This window comes from Cyprinus carpio, chromosome B23, assembly GCF_018340385.1.
Source record: "Cyprinus carpio isolate SPL01 chromosome B23, ASM1834038v1, whole genome shotgun sequence".
Classification (NCBI taxonomy): Eukaryota; Metazoa; Chordata; class Actinopteri; order Cypriniformes; family Cyprinidae; genus Cyprinus; species Cyprinus carpio.
The window spans coordinates 18,690,300-18,709,200 of NC_056619.1; the positions used below are offsets into that span (position 1 = coordinate 18,690,300).

At 37.6% G+C, this 18,901-nt stretch overlaps 1 protein-coding gene across 2 annotated transcripts; it reads left to right on the forward strand.

Annotated features, from left to right (window-relative positions):
• The first annotated feature begins 1,785 nt into the window (after nucleotides 1–1,785).
• Nucleotides 1,786–11,466, forward strand: LOC109056127 (T-box transcription factor TBX18-like). 2 transcript variants are annotated; one of them, XM_042750316.1, is made up of 8 exons: nucleotides 1,786–2,447; nucleotides 3,408–3,582; nucleotides 4,227–4,328; nucleotides 4,935–5,106; nucleotides 5,639–5,806; nucleotides 7,025–7,089; nucleotides 8,401–8,504; nucleotides 9,473–11,466. In XM_042750316.1, exons 1-8 carry the CDS (start codon nucleotides 2,219–2,221, stop codon nucleotides 10,132–10,134), a joined length of 1,677 nt encoding a protein of 558 aa, XP_042606250.1. In that variant the 5' UTR covers nucleotides 1,786–2,218; the 3' UTR covers nucleotides 10,135–11,466. The 2 variants fall into 2 exon arrangements, with proteins under 2 accessions (XP_042606250.1, XP_018928902.1); XM_019073357.2 differs by having other exon boundaries at nucleotides 1,788–2,447; nucleotides 8,401–8,495.
• Nucleotides 11,467–18,901: the final 7,435 nt, after the last annotated feature.

The following is an 18,901-nucleotide window of genomic DNA, read 5'->3' on the forward strand; positions in this document are numbered from 1 at the left end:
TTTCTATTGTGTAAATCATTTAGGATACGTGGTCAGTCAAGACATGAGGATGGAAGTAGCCTATAAAAATTTAGTAAGGCTGAATACTGTGCAATTTATTCAGAATAAATCAGTAGCCTTAATTAACTAAACTAAATGTGTATTTTTTCTTCTAAATTTAACTAACAACAACAACAACATTATTATTATTATTGTTATATACGAAACTTATATATATATATATATATATATATATATATATATATATATATATATATATATATATATATATATATATATATATATATATATATTCTCGTAATTACTGAAATATAAAGGCTGAGTTGTAGTGACATTTACCACAGTAGGCTACGATAAAAAATAATATCCATAAGGTTCTTTTTTCGTATCTATAGCCATTGCTATAGCTATTGTCTGTAAGTGATGTGGCATTAAACGAAGAGTAGGTTAAAATAAAGGTGGTAATTCATTGGAGCATGCGAATACGAAAATAATCAACAGTAGCCTATATTAAAATAATAAAATAATAGTTTCCTGTACGTCTGGTAGCCTATATTTATTTTATGCATGCATATTTATTTCATGACTATATTTATTTCATTTATTTCATGAATATATAGTGATAAATATTGCTGCTTTAGCATAGACAATTGACATACAAAGTTGTAGCTATAGCTATAAAACAGTGTAAAGATTAGGTGAAAGTTACGCGTTTTATAAAGTGATGACTGTCATTTAAGTTTTTTTTTTTAATCAATGGTATTTTACAATGATATTATTTTATAATACATAATATTTTTAATAAAAATGCGAATTGTTTAAAATTCATGTGCATGTGTCTTTTGCGGGGATTTTTTTTTCTTTCTTTTTTTTCTACTTGTTGACAGGCACAGAAAGTTAACCCGCATTGTGTATGTGCATAATACACAGGCGTGCTTCAAGGGTTCTCACATGCGCGTGGGTCAGGAATTCTCCAAATGGCCGTGCAATAATTTGCACGTTCCAAACGGCGGGTAGATTACGGCTCTAGAGCATTGTGCATTACACCCACAACATGCTCTAAAAATCACTTGGGTTTAAATAAATCGAATCTTCTGAAAGCTAGATAACTTACGCGACTTGGCCTAAGTTTGGTGGGAGGAAAGAATCTAAACAATATCGGTAAAAACAAGCTTAAGACAAATTGGTATTTGGTCAAGTAGGCTACATTATTTTTCAAAAACTCTTGTGGAAATCTTTTCCCCCCGATTTCTTTTTATAGAAATAACAATAATAGTAAAAACAAGAAACACAAACAGCCTATCGAAAACAGGCCTAGACATAATTATTTAAAATTCTCAGCCTTATTTATTTAAAGAAAAAAAAACCTTCTTTATATCTGAAGGCTATTCAAAATTGCATTGTAAATGTGTCTAATTTATATTCAAAAATGTACTGTAGGCTATTCAAATCATTGCAAACACTACTTTTTTCAAAATAAAAATATTTTGTATCGTATTTTGCAGTCAGGCTTTTTTTTTTTTTTAAATATCCCAAAATAATAATAATAGAGTTATATAAAATTAACAATCATGGTATTTGTTTTGGGGATTTATAGTACCAGGAAACTGTGTCTAGGAAAAATGGGTGCTTCTTAGGGACTTGTATTTAGAAACTGTAGACTGCACGTCTCATGTCACGTTAGTTTGACATGTCTTATTTCTGGGCCTCACGCAGATACAGGCGTAGATTTGGTAATAATTCTACATGATTGGCTCAAGAGGGCTAGTGGGGAGGTAATGCGGAAGCATGTGGAGCATGTGCAGCCGCAGTGTGAAAATGATCGCAATGCCGTGAGCATGACTGGAGCTCAGCGAGCGAGAGATGATTCATTCAGTCAGGCCGCTTTATCACATGTGGGCGGAGCGTTCCAAATGCTGCGCGCCTATTGGCAGAGACCACCGGTGATTGACGTGAGGCAGCCCCTCCCATCTTCTACCCTGGTTATTGGCACTTTAACGAATCCCGGCCACTGCCTCGGTGTCTGTGCGCGTTGACAGACCGATGAGACTGTTTTAAATAGACTGTCGCTTCGTTTTCAGCGTCTATGACACATCGCCCGTGGTAATTAGCTACTGAAGCGGACTATTCTGACTCGAGGAATGCTAGATTAAGTGCTGTTGCAAATGCACTTCTCGTGAACTTTTTCTCGGCAAATCTGTCTTCTTGGTTTGTTACTATGGCTGAGAAACGACGGTCCCCGTGTACTATGAGCCTCAAAGCGCACGCATTCTCGGTAGAAGCGCTTATTGGCACAGAGAAAAAAAGAAAGCTGGAGGAGGACAGCGAGAACTGTTTTGAGGAGGTAAACGAAGTGTCGAATCTGACAGAAAGCCCGCAACCCCGGACTGGGAGAACTTGTGCAAGCACCAGGAGTTGCGAGACAGACTGCGCAAGCGACGAATCCCGTGAGTAGCCTTCTGGAGTTCTGACTGAAAATAAAGCTGTTAGAAATATAGTTAGGCTATGCGTGACACGTACGCGAAGCAAACCAACAACATAGCCTAATACAATTTTATATTTGTAATTCTCTCGGCTGAAAAGTAACACTGTACGAAGAAAATATAGCCTACCCGATGTTATTCTGTGTTTCTTCTATGTATGTTATCCAGTATAGTTCTGCAAATTATAACTGGCTTCAAAATAAATACTAACCAATAATTAACATTAAAGAATACAGTCTTTTAACTAACAAAATCTTGTAAAATATCAATAAATTTTCAAATAAAAATGCCTCTGTAATTTAGAGATGTAATAGAGGGAAGTCAGGATGTCAAAAAGACGAGAAATAGAGCGTATAAATACAAAATAACACAGTTATGAGTCTCATAAATATAGGCACTAAGAGAGTGACTAATCTATTCTGTGTTTATGAGTTTGGCCACAATCATAAACACTCAAATTAACTTGCCTTCACAAAAGCCTAAATAGGCCTACTCGCAAAAAAAAAAAAAAAAAAAAAAAAAAAAAAAAAAAAATCAATGAAAAAAAGTAAAAATGTGTAAGTCGATTCACTTTTTTTGTAATTCGTCATAAATGCATTAGGCTACTTAAATTTAATTCTTAATAATTCCATGACTGATTAGCCTATGGCGCCAAACAAAATAGGCTAAATGATATTTAAAAAACTGCAGGTTATTTATAATTGCATTGTAATGTTTAACAGCACATGATATGAAATATAAAAAGTCTATAAATATATGCAGTGTCTTCTGACCCAGAAAGAAAATACGAGTCTGAAAGCCATCACAAATTCTTTTGCATGCCACTTCAAAACTCGTTACTGCAGCAGTAGTTTAAACGAAAAGTTTTCTGCAGGCTGTTAAAATATACAGTAATTAAGACCACTTTTTTTCTGTCTTTCTCAGCGGAGTCTGAGGACGTGTTGTTGGATAGCCCACAACCTGCATCCCAAAGCTCGCAGGTCCTCGTGCAATCAGGCACGAGCTCCGGAGAGGAGATGCGCGTGGACCTGCAGGGCTCAGATTTATGGAAGCGATTCCACGAGATAGGAACTGAAATGATCATCACCAAAGCCGGCAGGTGCATCACACAAAACATGCTGCACAATTTAACAATTAGCTACAAATCACCATATTCAGTATTTGAAAATAGTAATACTAAGACACTTTATATGCTATAAGACCAAATTTTTAAATTCAGTTAATCCGAATTAAATATCTAGTCTCTTTTGAAAGATGTTAGATGTAGCCTAAATGTTACTTTCAGATAGGCCTATACATGGAATTGAATACTGAATTTAACAATGGATTAGGGCAAAAAATGTCCCTAAAAGTAAATATGTTTAATTGTATTACTGCGCTTATATTGGCATATTTTTTTAGTAGGCTACATTTTTACTTATTTATTTAGACATGATATTTTGAATTAGGCTACTTACAACTACGTTTGTATTTGATGTTGATTTATGTGGAATTGTATTTATTCACTGACAATATATTTAAATTAATTGACAACTATAATAATTAAATTAATTGATTTTTTTTTTAATTTGTTTTTTATTTTTATATTTTTTTTGGAAAAAAATGTAGGCTATTTGACATAAACGTAACGTGCTTTTTTGTTAGAAAAATTATGCCCACAAGACAAACTGGGCTCTTTGTGCGGATTTTGCCTCAATGTGATGTATAATGAAAATACTAACATACAATGTTATTTTATCCCAGGCGAATGTTTCCCGCGATGAGAGTTAAAACTGCGGGACTGAATCCTCATCAACAGTATTATATCGCTATGGATATAGTTCCTGTCGACAACAAACGGTACAGGTGAGCAATATACAAAACTTGCCCTTTCCAACTGTTCGCTGCAGGGCAGCCTGTTGTCGGCTATTGCAGACAAACGATCAAAACAGTCTAAAATGCTCAAACATAATATTGAACATTTTGAACTAACCGTCTCCACAAATGGCACTCAGGGACTTTGTTGACATGTTCAGTCCGGCCTTTTGCGATGCCCTTTTGGGAGCCTGACCTGCTGGACTTGAAGGTCATGAGACACTGTAGTCAAAACAAATTCATAACGCGTTAGTTTTATGGGGGGCTGCTCTGTGTATCTGAACATTTTTGTACAGCTGTAAAAGATACAGTAGGTGTGCATATATATATATATATATATATATATATATATATATATATATATATATATATATATATATATATTACATAGCTTGAAGGTCATGAGACACTGTAGTTAACCACAAACCTCTAAATTCAGATTTGGCGTTTGGAAGTAACCATAGCGCTCAACGGTCCTCAAAATACTGACAGAAATTGTTTTGAAACGTCGAGCCGTGTATAATATTGTCAAATTCATATTATGTAAAATTCACAGTAACCTATGTGACACTGACTTTTCTTTTTTTTCCATTCTAAGTACGTGTACCACAGCTCGAAGTGGATGGTAGCGGGTAACGCCGACTCTCCTGTCCCTCCGCGCGTCTACATTCACCCTGATTCGCCTGCTTCCGGTGAGACGTGGATGCGCCAAGTAATAAGCTTTGACAAACTTAAACTGACCAATAACGAGCTCGACGATCAAGGCCATGTGAGTGAATCTTTTGTTATTTATATCCAAGAGGAATTTACTGAATATAGAGTTGTTGTTTTTTTTTTTTGTTTTTTTTTGGCTGTTGTTGTGGTTGTTGTTGTTGTTTTTTGTCTGTAAAGCTGAATAAGAAAAAAATGCACATTTCTTCTATGTTGGGCCCAAGAGAAAACCTGTAAACATGAAGGTTTGATGAGTTAGTGAAGCAGAGCTCCAGAATTTCCTTCTCTGATCCTGAAATAAATTAAATGTTATAATTAGACAACTCTTTTCATGCACCCCATACACACATGCTAGCCATTGTCACCCGGTGTGCATTTTGTTTTGCTGTATTATTTTAAAGGCCTAACCATGTTGTAATGTGGAGGGTTGTAAACAAACTCAATTGAAAGCATCCCCAGGGCGAGGCAGTTAAAGGCCTGTTTGGCCTTTGAAAATGGAGGCATGTGTGTTTTTATTGAGGTAGAAAACTGCTTTAGTAATTCCTCTGTTTCCCACTCTAAACATGGATGCGCGATGTAATGTTTTCCAGATCATTCTGCATTCTATGCACAAGTACCAGCCCCGTGTCCACGTCATCCGTAAGGAGTGCGGTGAAGAACTCTCACCCGTTAAGGCGGTTCCCACTGGGGACGGTGTCAAAGCATTTTCCTTTCCTGAAACTGTCTTCACGACGGTGACTGCATACCAAAACCAACAGGTAACTGATACCACATCATGCTATAACTGTCCGATGCACAGTTTGATAACATAAATCATAAAAGCTGCTACTCAGGGTCAAATCAGTTCTTGAAATGAAGAGGCCATCGTAAGGCTCAGTGCCTTTTCTTTTTATTAGATTGCATTATTACGGCTTGATTTTTATAAAACAATTTATTTTTATTGGAAGCCATGTCTGCCACAGCAAAAAAAAAAAAAAAAAAAAAAAAAACAATACCTATATATTTTTAAATCCAAGCAAGTAAGACAAAATATTAATGCACATTAGCTTAACACTGTTTTAGAAAGAAAAAATTTATAAAAAATAAAAAAACACAACAGAAGCAAGTATCAACAATTTAAGCAATTTTATTATTTTGTTACAAAATATGCAAAATTAAAATAGTAATTAGCCAAAAAACAGAAATCAACACAAAATCTGGACTTTATACTAGCCTGTAATATTTTGAAATAATTAGGTTTTGTACAGTACTATACTCATTATGCTGCTCATAGAAAATGTATAAAGCTATTCTATTGTGACAATAACAGTTATTTTTATATTAAACCCAATTAAATTGCAGAACTCTCTTATTTAGGTTACACTGCTATGAAAAATTACAAGATGTTTAATTGAAATAATTATACAAATTGCCTAAAGATGTTGGGAGTTGAAAGGCTCTTGTTCTCTGCATTCATAGATCAAAGCCTCTATGAGACTGAAAGAACGAGTAGCACCCCATAAAGGGCAATTTATTTATAAAGGGCACAGTTACATAAGTGTTTATTTAGGCATATGCATCATCTTTCCTATGCCAACAGTTTAGAAGCAATGTATTGATAAATTGCATCACAGAAAAAAAATAAGTACTTTAGAAATTGTATTTTTTGACATTTGTCATTTGAAATTTAAGTTTGTTTTGATTTGCTAAAACAGATTCATTCCAGAGCATGTTTTAGATAAGTTAGAGCTCGAAATCTTATCATCATTTGCATGTTAACTGCCAAGTTTTAGAAATGATGTCATCCATTTGTCTGAGCTTATAAAAACACAACACACATGCTCTCTCACACACACATACGGAAGCAAAAAGCTTATAAAATAAACCCACACACATTGCATTGTGGGATAAGGGTCACTGGTGCTAGGTCAGGGAATTTGACATTACAGGCTTTGGGTCAGTAAGGAGAATGTGTTTTGTGTGTGGATCTTTTACAGATAACAAGACTGAAGATCGACAGGAACCCATTTGCAAAAGGATTCAGAGACTCCGGAAGAAACAGGTAAATATAGTAAATTATATGTACAGATCTTTGTTAGATGGGTAACTAGACTAATACTGGAAAACTGAGGAGAAATGTTTTCCAAGGTTTTTAAATACATTTTTATTAATGTCAAAAATTGATCACAGCAGAGTCAAACCCATCTAGCACAGAACAGATCATAGTCTTACTAAATTTGGACAACGCGTAGTTTCTGCTCTTTTCTGTAAGGCAGTACAGAAATGACACTTCATTACACTTATTTTTCTCTAGCTTTCTTTCAGACAACAAAACGTTTTTGTTTTCGTTCAACTTCTCTTCTGACATCAGTATAAAGTTATTTCTTTCAAACCATATTAAAGGATTATCAGATAATTGGTTATCCAAAGGGAAATGTTTTCTTCCAGCCAAACTTAAAGATTCCAGCAAAGCCCAGACATAATAAACATAAAAACAGCGTCACATTAAAAGTCATTACACAAAAATAAATGTATAAATGAAAATACACAGTACAATAAAAATAATCTCCATCTTCATATAAAACAAGAGAAATAATAAACGCACAAACAGGAAATGGAGACTGTGTAGAAAGAAGGCTTGTGCGACGCTGACTTGCAAGCTCAGTGGGGAAGTTAAACTCTGCTCATTAGTTTTAAACGAGAGCGTTTTTAACACCCCGCTGAATCACACCAGACCACATACAACCACACTTTTGCTCCGTCCCTCTGCGAGGTCTCAAAGAGCACTTAGACCGAGCCCCGTGGCTCAGTGTTACAGGAAAAGTTAAGCAGTTTGCTAAACAAACTCGGCCACTTGATAGCTCAAGTGGTGTGGCTGATAAAACTGGGGCCGAAACAAGTTGAGGCATCTTGTGTGAATTATCGCCTGAGTGGTACTGCGGAGGGGGTGGGGTAACGTCCACGCTAATAAGGCACACCGAGCACCACCATTACTTCCAGAAAAAGCAAGAAATTACCCCCCTCGCTCTCCCTTTTTCTTTCTCTCTCCTCGTAAAGCTTTAACTGTTGCTTCCTGCACTCTATGTCTGATCCCACCGATAAAGCTATGTGAAAATAATTATAGCCTTGTATCGCATACACCAACACACACACTGTATGTTCTTCATTACCTGCTCTGCTTTACTGCTTAAATACACACTGATAAGGAAAGGGCCTTGCACTAAGTTGGCTGGCAGTACCAGCCAAGTTAAGCCAGTTCCAGAACTTTTCTGCTAAGCTGACTGAGAGCTTTACTAAATTACTCTTGCCTTTGTATTTGTAAGCATATAAAGTGTTCTTATATATATTTAATCAGAATGCTTGTATGTTGTAGGATGGGACTAGAGGCTCTGGTTGAGTCGTATGCATTCTGGCGGCCCTCACTGAGAACTCTGACATTTGAGGACATCCCTGGAATCACTAAACAAGGTACCATATGTATGTATGTATTTGTGTATCACAACATATATACACACATATATGTGTTTCTCAGTAACATAGAGATGTAAGAAGCACTGCTCACAACAAGCTGGTTTTTGGTTGCTCAATGTTGAAAATTCATGTGACCGATTTGAAAATGAGTGAAACTTGTGTGAGGAATTCCAAAACTTCTGATCGCACAGATTCCTACTGGAAATGCAAGTGAAAACTTTGCAGAGCAATGATAAATGTGACCACATCTTTACATACATTTCTTTGGAAAAACTTGTACATAAGAGTTGTGCATCCTCAGAGGGATAGTTAACCCTTTAACCCGCCTTTTTGTGGAAGCTATATAAATTATGAAAGATTTTTCTTTTTTGGGTGAACTATTTCTAAAAGAATTTGAGAATGCCTTTATATTCAAATTCATTTCCTGAAAGAGGATGCAGAATTGCAATTAGAATTTGAATGCATGGAAGCAGAATTAAAGAATTCAAAGAAAATAATATAACTAAAATTTTCAATTTGAAATATGAAAATAAGCCAATTCTTCAAGTATATTTTTTATTTAGGAAATTGAAGTAATATAAAAAATATAGGAATAAATTAGATTTTATGTTTACTATAGACCTTATGTATACTATAGTCCTTTTTCAGCAATGCGCTTGTTGTCTTCTGTCTGTATTTCCTCTGCGTGAAGGTATAAATCGAAGTTGTACCAATTTATGACATTTGTTTGAACCGCTCATTTTAAAATGACATTTGTTATCACATCTTGTTTGAACATTACAATGCATATGATAACTTTCATTAACTCTACAATAAGTAAATCCACTTCACCAGCTAATTACTCTTCAGCATTGATGCTATAGAGCTACTGCAAACACAGAAGTTCCAAGACAAAATTCTAAAAATGTTTCTCTGACGCATAAGATCTATAGTTAATTTTTTTATGTGTATGTGTTGTATTAATCTGCTCACAGGTGGAGCTGGATCTCACGGTGTTGTAGGGTCTTCAGGACACACGCATCTGCTGTCCCCGTCTTCATGCTCTTCCCCTACATTCCACCTGGGTTCTGGAGCAGGGCCGGTGTGTGATTACTCCACCTGCAGTCGAACAAGCCATCCACTCCATCGCTACGCCCCTCCCCTCTCCGTAGACTCCTACAGTCGATTGGCCAGCCCAGCAGCGGATGCGTTTTCCACTACTCGGAGCTCCACGTATGTGAGCGGGACCGAAGGTGAAGCGTTCTCGTGCACACAGACTGGCCTGCCAATCCAGATCCACAGCATGCCAAGCACAACCTCCCAGCTGCAATACCTAATGCCCAGCCACACCCATAATGCATTTTCCACCAATCAGAGCGCACAGGGATCCTATAACGGGTTGCGCCTGCACAGTCCGTATGGTCTGTATGGTTACAACTTCTCCACTTCTCCCCGCCTGGCCACCAGCCCTGAAAAGGCAGCAGCTACGCAAACGTCATTCCTTGGCTCCTCCCCTAGCGGGACGCTGACGGACAGGCAGGTTCTATCCAGTGTGGACAGTCTGCAGATGCTCAATAGTAGTCAACAGAATATTTTTGACTCACGGACTTTGGGGCTGACCACCTCCACCTCCCAGGTAACAGCTCACATGGCTTGACCTGCATCCCAAAAACTTTGTCGGACTTCAAACTCAGCTAAGAATGTTTTCTTTGAGTATAATCTAGTTTTTGGGACTAGTCAATAGCATAATTTCTAATCTGTTGGAGGTTCTTCAAGCAAATCTGCAATATCATTTATGTTTTGTGTAAATGACAGCTGAAGATTACATTGAGGATATTTTTAATACACTTTATATCTTAAAAATCATTCTGATGAAGCGGCACAGACCATTATTGGACACCAGGGTACGGAAATGCCTGAAGAGTCATGTGAGAAACCCAGAAAACACTTTACAGACACAGTTTCACGGCATAAAAGGACATCAACCATCTGATCACATCAAGTTTCAATGAGACCCATGAACTGCTGGTAGAAGTGTAAGGAGTTTAACAGATGACTTTTGTGAGGCTGGACTCAGCATCTTACAGACAATAAAACAGAGTTTGGCACTTAAAAGTGAGCAGACTGAAAAAAGACACAAAGTGATGTCACAAACAGTGACACAGTTTGCTAGGTGACAATCAGCAACTATGTCAAACATCTTACTTGTTTGTGCTGAGATTTTCAGCACAGCCAATCAGCATCTATGGCAGGTAATATGTTTTAAACTGAAACTGGACTAGGAAAAAGGAAACGTTTACAAATTCCAACCAAGTCGAAGGGTTTTGGTCTGGATCAGCACAGCTGTCTGAGTCTTGGAACAGACAGGGCTGAATGAAATCTGATCCGAGATGATAATTCTCACACTTTATAAATACAACCATTGGCATTCTTCAGAAGGATTATAGTCCTGCCACGAGATACATGCTGATTTCAGGTCAGCTGTCTCGCTCTCAATCCAAGGACTGAAAAGAATGCTTTTCCTTTGCGGACATGTTAGCTTTTGCTAATTTACTTTCTAAATGTAATTTTTCACAAATATGGAGAATATGAATATTACTGATACTGTGTAAAGATTTCACTTGCACTTACGGCAATTTTAAATACTTGCTTTTTAATATTTAGGCTTTTTTGCCAGTGTGGCCACAATAGACACTTCCTCCATGTTTGACTATTGTTGGCTTGAAAATTTGAAAACCCTTTGAGCCAAATAAAAATATATCCATATGCTAAAGGATAATCATGGCGTGTGTGCCTGTGTGTTTTAGCATCAGATGCTTCTCTTAGGGTCAGGCAAAGGTTCTGAATGCCTAACAAATGAAAAATACCACCAGGGGCTCCAGGAGAGGTGCACACACACAAACAAAATTCATGCACACACAGACGTACAGTTTGAACTTGAAACCTTACAGTTTAAATAAAAAAGTGAACTTTTGTCACTGAAAGATCATACATCTCAACAAAACGTTTTTATTTATGCAAAATGGTAAACAAGTGTGACATTACACACACCATCTTCATGTACTTGCAATGTGGTTAAGATGTATGCACATACACTTTAAAATGTATGTATGCATCTTAAGGAGGTTATGAATCCTACTAACTTTCCACACCTAATATACTGTAAATATAAAAACAAATTAAGGGGAATTAAAACAGGTAGTGTATGAATTTAAGCCTATATTTTTAAACTAAGAATTGGTACTAGCAGCCTACTATTGTAATACCTGCTATTACTGGTAGGACTGGGTCAGTCTTCAGAACCGGAACCAGTGAGACACCTGTTATGAACTGAAGGTGATGGACAAACAGCATATGCAGAGAGAGAGAAGGTTGTTGGGTGCTTTTTTATTTTAGAACAGAGGAATGGTTGGCTTGCTGTATCTCACTAACAGGTGACAGCCCCCCTATGCTTGGCAAACTTTACATACACCCATATCCTTATGCACACACACTCACACACCTCACATTACTGGCTCATTATCAGTAAACCTGAGGACATTAACACTCTGAGGCCAGTAAAGAGCAGTGTATGTAAAATGCATACTTAAATTGTAAGGCGTGCTTTTTAAATTGACTCTACATAATATACAAAAAAACTCAAATTCACACACACAGTATAGATATAAATAGATATATACACATACATACAGAGAATAATTATTTACATATATACACACACACATACTGTAGATAATATAACTTTTTAATAATCGTAATAACCATTATCAGTCAACTTAAATGGGAGTAATTATTCAAATTGTTTATTTCTGCCCATAATGATTTTCATATCCAGCAATAAAGTGTAATTCAATTCAACTACAGATGCTTTTTAGATTGACTGGCTAGCATGCCTTGTGTACTGGCCACCACTGTTCTGCCAGGGCTCTCTTTTCCTATCAGTGTGTTGGCATTTGGGATCATCTTTCGGTCCCTCAGTGCCTGGCACTATCATCTCTCTATACGGCCAACACTGTGTTACATTTTCACACTCCTGAGTTTGTCTCACAGACATTAATTGTGCACTTCTAGTGGATTTTTATTGATTGTGCCATCTATCTTTTGCACATTTACATCTGTTCAACATTCTAAGTACAGAGAGTTACCGAAAATTACATCAGAGCTTAAGTCATTAAGACCCCAAAACAACCTAGAAAGGGCAGAACATTACGTTCAACCGTTCACACAAATCATGAATAATTCATTCTTGTTTAACAGCTCCTCATACGTCCATTATGGTTTGGGAAGAAAGCATGCCTTATTTCCATCTGTGCAACTCGGGCCACATCACATAACCATCCACTGTTACATATATTCATCCGTGTGTTTCCTGGTACATTACCAAACTTATGACATTCAACTTCAATACCCACTAATAGCATGCTTATGGTTCACTTTAGTGAGGAGCCTTGTGTTCTGTATTGCATATGACTAATATGAACTCTGGATACTAGATGATATTTTAGAAATCCATGTCTTTTGCTCTATAATGTGGTCAACCACTCGTGACACATAATAAAAAAAGTTTTCTGCTAAGTGTAAGTACACAGGTAAGTACCCATTAACTATCAGAATTTTTGCCTTAAAGTGTGCTGAAAAAATGCACTTACTATTATAATAACAATTAATTATGCATAATTATATGCCAATAACCCTAAGCCAAACCCTAATCCTAACCTTAACCATATAAGCAAGTACACGTAGTTAATTAATATTACTCAGTAGTATTTAAATGTATAATTGCACTGTAACAAGGTCACCTTCAAATAAAGAGTAAACATACCTGTCAATTGGTAAAAAGCAAGTTATAATAGACCTAATAGAGCACTTTGAGTATTTTTACAGTAAAATAAAATGTTCAGACTTTTAAAATAAAAAGTCATCATATAATTTAGTCAAAAAAAGCCCAGAATTACTTGTATTAGGCTTTACATTTTGATGCTATTTAAACAATTACTTTTCATGTTAATTTGTGCTATCATGTACACATGGGTTATAGCTTATGTTGTTTATTTAATGTTTATTACATTATTTTAATGTCACGTGTGCATTATTTTAATGTCACGTGTGTTACCATGATGATGTTTTGTGTTAGTGTGTGTGACACGGCATCTTTCATATATCAGTATTTACCTCAGCTTGCGGAAAAGTTACTTCAATGATGATGATTTAGTATGATATAATATTAAAGGGGTCATATGATGCTGCTAAAAAGAACATTATTTTGTGTATTTGGCGTAATGAAATTTAAGTTGCAGTTTAAGGGTCAAAAAACACATTATTTTCCACATATTGTACATTATTGTTTCTCCTCTATGCCCCACCTTCTGAAACGCGTCGATTTTTACAAGGCTCATCGGTCTGAAAAGCGAGGTGTGCTCTGATTGACCAGCTATCCAGTGCATTGTGACTGGCTGAATACCTCAAGCTTGTGATGGAAATGTTACGCCCCTTAACATATTGTGATGCCCTGTCCGGCTAGAGTGACGAGACATAAACATAAAACCCATTATAAACGTTATATAAACATGATTTCTAGTCTTGTCCTATTTTGGAAGGCCAAACAAAGTAGTTTCGCTTTCTCAACAAAACGTCACACAACGGCCTTGAGTGAGTGGCGGCCGGAGGCCTAGAGTGAGCCGCAGTTTAGAGTGAGCAGAGGCCGGCTTGAGTGAGCAGAGACTGGTGGGCTTGAGAACGGCGCGGCCGGTGGATTCTACGAAGGAGCTTGTGGCAACCACATGTGACGACCCCGAGCTGGACTTTTTCCACGGTGCAATCGGATCTGCCGATCCACATTGCAAAGTTGATGTATTTCCTCAGCGACCAGCACGGATCAGCTCCAGGCATGACGAAGCAGATATCGTCCTATTTTGGAAGGTGTAGGATATCAGACCCGAACAAGACAAATTAAAGATTCGATCGGGAGCATGGTTGAAACATGAGGAGCTGAATTCCACAGAAAGGCTCAAGACAACAGGATGTTGTAAATCAAATACTAGTGCCACAAGTAGGAAGCAAGCCCACTAACGAGCAGCTTGAACAGCTTTGAACATTAGAACAAAAAAACAATTATTGACAATTCCAATTCGGAAAGGAGATTGTCAAATTTGGGGGCAAGTAATTAAGATTGATGGTCAAAGAGATGCACAGCATGACCATCATATGTAAATCCATGATAGTAATCATGATCACAAGCTCTTTGGATTGACTTCCCCCCACCTAGAACGTCTCCACAGAACGTCCTGATGTCAAGGAATGGCACAGAAAGTCTTTTACAGATGTAGATGCACCAAAATGAACTCCGAAAGAATTATAAATGAATATCAGTCCATTGCTTAACTCCATATCATATATGTAACCCACACATTTGACTATCATGTTTCTAATCACTTATTGTGTATGTCTTTTTAATAACTATTGAATAGCTTAAGGATTCATATTCATGTTTAGTATGTGTGCGTTTGAATCTTCTTGCTTGAAACGTTTCTGACAATCAATTTTTTGTTATTTGTCAAATGTATCATATTCTTGTAACAGGAATCATGTCCAAAATTAGACCCTGCAAGAGCGGGAAAATTCGGACCACGTGATTGATAAGATAACATATGATTTATGAACAGGGAGGAGAAAAATACAACGCCCCGAGCAAAGACAATATCTAATTGGTTAAAACAACATTTGGGAGGTGTCCCACAGCACAGTTTAAATACTTAGGACACCATCAAATTATGCTTTTAGTTTTAGCTTTTAGCATTAGCTTTTAGCTTTTGTTTTTAGTCATGCCTGCTTTTAGCCTTTTAGCTCTTTAGCTTTTAGTCATCACTTTTAGCCATGCTTTTTGCCATTACTTTTTGCGTTCTTTGAGCGCCGTTCCAGAGTGCTTCGTCCTGCATGCCCGCTGCTACTTAGTCACGATGAGAAGAAACACCACCTAGTCTCGTCAAACTTTACTTCTATTCTTTTACTTTAGTTTCTTTTCTTTTTCGTTGAGAGTTCGTGTTCTGAGTTAAGTTTTATAACACCATGTCTCCGAGTCTGACCTCGAGTGCCCGCCTAAAACTACAACCAGCCCACAACTCCGCATCTTCAGACAACTCCCAAACACGGGCTTCCCAAGACGTCACTTCAACAACTACAGATTCCAGCCAATCAGCAACCTCGGGAAACCAACTTTTCCGACAACAAAGGGAACCCCCTTTACACAGGCAATGCAAGTAACTTACCTCCAGACTCTGAGCTGAACTGGTGTATCTAATATAATTTTAGATTACAATACTACAACGAGAATAAAAGGTACGCCTACTTTCTTCAAGTGAACATCTGGGCGGTGTTATGCAAATCTTCCCACATAGTGACGTAGAGATGTGGGGGTGTGGACAAGTCTTAACTTTTATAAAGAATATCTCTTTGGATATAAGACTCAAGGCTTTGCAACTTTCAGGTCTTTTTCTGATTGTGGATGCTCATTCACAGTTTCAAACTCCTCAGATTCCTCAGCACATCTGGCTCTGGTTCAACAGGCTCATAAGGTGTGCTTGTCGACAGAAATCCACAAGTTAGCAGTAGATCCCTGTGCAGAGTTCTCAGAGGTCCATCTTTTCTTTCGGGTTTTACCGTGTAACGGGTAAGTCATCTGCTTTCTTTGTTACCATGTAAACATCAGGTTCCCACTTATCCGCGAGCTTGTGTGTGCCTTTCAGACAAACATCTTTCACAAGTACACAATCACTGACTTCAAGAGTGGAAATAACAATGTTTTTGTCATACCTCTTCTTGATTTGTTCTGCTTCCTTTGCAGGATTTTTCATTGCAAACTTGTAGCTTTCTTCCAGTCAGTTCTTGAGACCATGAACGTACTTAGAGTGTGATTCAGACTGTCCATCCACAAGTAAACCAAACGCAAGGTCAATTGGTAGTCGCGGTTGTCTTCCGAACATTAGTTTGTATGGAAAGAGTATGGTCACATCACTCTTTGTGCAATTGTATACATGCACTAGAGGATTGACATAATCCTTCTAATCTCATAATCTCGATTTGTCCTTGTTGTTCAAGGTTCCTTACATCTGTAGAAGTGTCAGATTAAAGTGCTTTACTGGATTGCCTCTCAGATGGTAGGGGGTGGTTCTAGTCTTGGATATTCCAGCCACTTTGCACAGTTCTTTAATTTGCTATGGAGTTTTTCTGGGAATTCATAGTGCATCAGAAAATTATCCCATAAACATCTGCCTACTGTCTGGGCTTTCTGATTATGTGAAGGTACAGCAACGGCACATTTGGTGAAATTATTGTTTATCACCAGTATGTCCTTGGTGTTTTTTCAGTCCAGCTCTAGTGACAGGAAATCCATACAAACAAGCTCTAGTGGTCTGCTGGTTTTGATGTTCACCAATGGAGCAGATTTCTCTGGCGGAATCTTTTATCAAACACATTGCACGCAGGTTTTGATCTTCTTTTCTCCTGCTGAAGACATCTTGGGCCAGAAGAATCTTGCTCGAACAAGGTCAAGTGTTTGTTGATCCATTTGTTGATCCATTTATCACCATGAATTCAGCCCCATACAAGTAGTCATTGAACTTGATCATCTAGGCCCATTTCAATGACAAAAATTCCAACTTTTGATTCACTCTGTTCTCTACTTGCGAAGGCAATGACTCTCATCTGTCCATCTTGCCCTATAATGCTGCACTAAGGCTGGTGGTGCTGGCATCTGTGAAATTGACGTGACATACAGCCAAGTATGGTGACCCATACTCAGAATTCATGCTCTGCATTTAACCCATCCAAAGTGCACACACACACTGTGAACACACACCCAGAGCAGTGGGCAGCCATTTATGCTGCGGCGCCCGGGGAGCAGTTGGGGGTTCGTTGCCTTGCTCAAGGGCACCTCAGTCGTAGTATTGCCGGCCCGAGACTCGAACCCACAACCTTAGAGTTAGGAGTCAAAATCTCTAACCACTAGGCCATGACTTCCCCAATGTATGTGCAACACATACGGGAGTTTGGGGTCTGCAAATCCCAATACTGGAGCAGAGGTGAGTTTCGCAATGACAGAATCAAATGCCCAATGACAATCTTGAGTCAGTTGTTCTGAATAATCTTATACAAACCTCCGATAGTAACCAGAGAATCCGAGAAAAGATCTGAGCTCCTTAAGATTCTATAGCCTTGGCCAGGTTTTAAGGGCTTTGACCTTTGCTGGGTCAGTTTCAACTCAGTGCTAGGATACAATGTGGCCCAAATATCTGACAGATGTCTGGCAGAACTTACACTTCTAAAGTGGGAGTTTCAGTCTGAATTCCCTTAACCTCTTGTGCACTTGCATCAGCCGAGCTTCATGTTCTTCCAAATTTCCTTAGAAGATTATTAAAACATCAATGAACATGAGCATTTTCTTCCAATTGAGATCTCCCATACAGCGTTCCATCAATGGCTGAAAAGTCCTAGACGTGTTTGAGATTCCTTGTGGCATCCTGTTAAATTCCCAGAATCCTAATGAGCATACAAAGGTCGTCTTCTGCTTATCAGAATCTTCCTTTCCAATTTGATAGTAGCCTGAATTCAGGTCAAAGACTGGAAACCATCTTGATCCAGTTAAGACTGAAAAGCTTTCTTCCAAGTTAGGAAGGACGTATGCGTCCTTGATTCTCTGGGAGTTTAACTTCCTGAAATCAATGCACAATTTCACCGAATTGTTCTTCTTTCGCACCACAACTATAGGAGACGAGTAGGGAGATTCAGACTCTTTAATAAGCTCTTGAAGATGTTTCCTGACAGCACATCTTGCGGTTGAATCGGTTGAGCTCTGTGCTTGAATGGCTTTCCGTCATGTCTCGTTCAGTACTGTTGTTAATCATTGTTCTCAAACCGGTGTATTTTTAAGAATTTATCTTATAAAGTTTGCTATATCCATTAACTTTATCATTTTTCCTGCTCATAAGTTAGTCTATTATGTTTTTCTCTCTTCTTCCTGCTCAAACTTTTTTTTTTGTAGGGGGCGGGACTAACCTTTCACCTATCCAGTTAGAAATCACTTCAGAAACTTTTCCAGTGTGTTAATTATTTAGAATAATATAAATCCATTATGCTTTGTTCTTTTCAGTCTATTAGTTTACAGTGATATACATAAAATAATACTACCTATAAATATTAGTGACCTGGGTTACACATAATTTAGGGATTTATTTCTATTTCATGAATTCTAAAGATATTTTTACCTATATTTTCTCTATTTTTAAAGGTCAACAAACATTGACCTATTCCTTGTCAGGGATAGGCTGGAAACACCTTCAGATGAGGGAGTCGAAGGGCCACGTCAAGCCCTTCTGTGTGCAGGACATTTCACTCAGATGAAAAAAAAAAGCAGAGAAGAATTTCCTGCA